This window comes from Sinocyclocheilus anshuiensis, unplaced genomic scaffold, assembly GCF_001515605.1.
Source record: "Sinocyclocheilus anshuiensis isolate Anshui unplaced genomic scaffold, SAMN03320099.WGS_v1.1 scaffold874, whole genome shotgun sequence".
NCBI classification, from domain to species: Eukaryota; Metazoa; Chordata; class Actinopteri; order Cypriniformes; family Cyprinidae; genus Sinocyclocheilus; species Sinocyclocheilus anshuiensis.
The window spans coordinates 1,286,136-1,288,441 of NW_015538065.1; the positions used below are offsets into that span (position 1 = coordinate 1,286,136).

The window sequence follows — 2,306 nt, forward strand, 5'->3', positions numbered from 1 at the left end:
AGAGAGAGAGAGAGAAAAAAACTATTCACACCACTTCATCCCTAGACCTGTATTAGATCAAGCAAGCCGAAGCCCACAGAAACCAGCTAGCTATATATCAACATTTGAAGTGGATCAACTTTATCAAAGTTCTCTTAAAACCAAAATGCATTCTTGTCTTAAGACAACTTTGATGAACTTTTTTTGATCCACTTCAAATGTTGACTACTGTATATGCGTGCTTTCTGATGCCAACGTGAGAGATTTGGGGTAAGTCAACAGCCATTACATTACCCAAAAGCTCAGCGGTTTGGAAGCGGCAGCGTTTGGCTGAGGACTTATCAATCTCCAGGGTTTTAACATTTCTGGAGAGAAGTTCAAAAGTGCCATAGAACCGCTGTAGAGTAATATCCTATAACATAGGGAGACTTCAGGTTAAATTTCAGCCACACGGTCACAACTCAATTATGAGAATTTTAAAGTGGCTTCTGCAACTGGGCCCTGCTTGTGGTTTAAGTTTTACCTCATAAACGTATCCAATGGTAAACAGAGGCACAGCCAATATTAATGTGGTGCTGTCACTGGTCAGGATGTAGCCACGCTCCGATGCCAGCTGTGGGGTCAAGGTGTAAGACCCAATGGCAATGTCCCACAAGTAGTCATACTGCTGATGGTCCTTCATGAAGCTTATGCCATTGTCAGTACACATGCTGTCAAACACTGGCGGTACTGTGGAGACAATTAAAAACACCCCCTAAAATGTATGGAAGACAGTACTATATCAAGTGTCAAAAGTGTTTGATTCATCTGAAAATAGTCTCATGTCAAAAATCTAAAACCATAACTTTTAAAATGCTGAAAAGTTAATGGTTCTTACTGGCATCAACGATTAAAGCAGACACAGAAGAAAAGTGGTAATATGCCTCCATCTGAGGTATGATGTTCAAAGTCCATTTAATTTCCAGAGAGTACTTAATGCCCACCGAAATGTACTGCAAGGGAGAGACAAAACGCTGAAACCGAAGACGAACATTTAACACACGGGTCTGAAGTTACGGCCACTTGGTCTTACAAGCATGCAGCAAGTCCATAGAGCAGGGTTTCATATAATACACTTGTAAAATTCTCAAACATAGATACAAAATTCACATTAAGCTGTACACTATATAGCAAAATCTCAACTGCCTGCAAAAGTATCTTATCAGCCAGCTCTTTATATAAATTTGGATCTAAAAGCATCTGTCCAACTTCCACATACTACAGTATACTTGCTAAAGTGTATACCACCCATGCATCTCAATTGCTTGAGTGGTCACAAAGCCCACGTTAAAGATCACTGTACTTCAACCTGCTAACATGAATGCATGAAGAAAGATCATGACTTTGTAAAACTGCTTTGAAACGGTGCATTACAAAAAGTCCTGACCTAGAAAACAGTGAACAAAAGCAAACCTCACCTGCTTCACAACAAATTGGTCATCAAAAGGCACCCTAATGATGTACGCAAAGGTATTTTTGCCTTCCGAGACTCTGGTGATGGCGTACCCCATCTGTGCGGCAGTCAATACGGAGATCTCCTGCCCATTCAGCTCCACAGACACCAGTTCCACATCAGAAGGAATATTACCCAGGTAGACCTGGAAGACTCGCGCCTCAAGGGTCGTTTCTGGATGAGTCAGTACAGTTAAAGTAAACCCATCACCCAAAGAGAAGCAGCGATATGCCCAAACATGATATTCATTCCAACTCACGGTTAACTGAAAAGGGAGGATGAGGAATTGGTGGAGTAGCCATCTGCCGGACCACATTATGCTTGGTCACCACACCATGCTGGTCCACAAGCATTTGCTGGTAGGTCAGCTGGACCATGTACAGCTCATTATACATATTTTCCATCACAAAACTCTGTAGACAAACGTAAACATGCGATTCATAATCTCCTAATCCACTTACTTTAGGATGCTTCAAAACCAATTCCAGGATCATACATGGATAAAACTTCATGGAGCATACCTTTCGTATTCCTCCCTCAGCAGCAAAGGGGATGCTACTCTCTACAGTCTCTTCAGCAACGGTCACAGAGTAGCCTCGGTCTATCGCAGCCTGTTCATCTACAACCTCACCATCAACTCCTATGCCTATGTACTCGCTCCTCAACTCAGAGGGTCCAACAACCAGGGGAGTCATTACTGCAGGGGTCCTCCAGTGAAGTCTGTAGCCATCAAAAGAGCCTTTATCTGAAAGTCGAAGAATCAGTGTAAATATGGAACCTGAAGGTGACTTCTGCAACTCTACAGAGATTCAGTAACAGATAGTGGGAGGGGGGG

The 2,306-nt window shown here is 42.6% G+C and overlaps 1 protein-coding gene across 1 annotated transcript in view; it reads right to left on the minus strand.

Annotated features, from left to right (window-relative positions):
* zpax4 (zona pellucida protein AX 4) overlaps positions 1-2,306 on the minus strand; it is a gene marked incomplete at its 3' end in the record, with an annotated part of 6,047 nt that overhangs the window by 248 nt on the left and 3,493 nt on the right. Inside the window, exons 9-14 of the mRNA XM_016479650.1 lie at positions 1,993-2,216; positions 1,731-1,884; positions 1,437-1,645; positions 857-971; positions 503-708; positions 274-391 (exon numbers count right to left, since the gene is read on the minus strand). Of these exons, the coding sequence (XP_016335136.1) occupies positions 274-391; positions 503-708; positions 857-971; positions 1,437-1,645; positions 1,731-1,884; positions 1,993-2,216 (1,026 nt within the window). The remainder of the gene's footprint in view (positions 1-273; positions 392-502; positions 709-856; positions 972-1,436; positions 1,646-1,730; positions 1,885-1,992; positions 2,217-2,306) is intronic.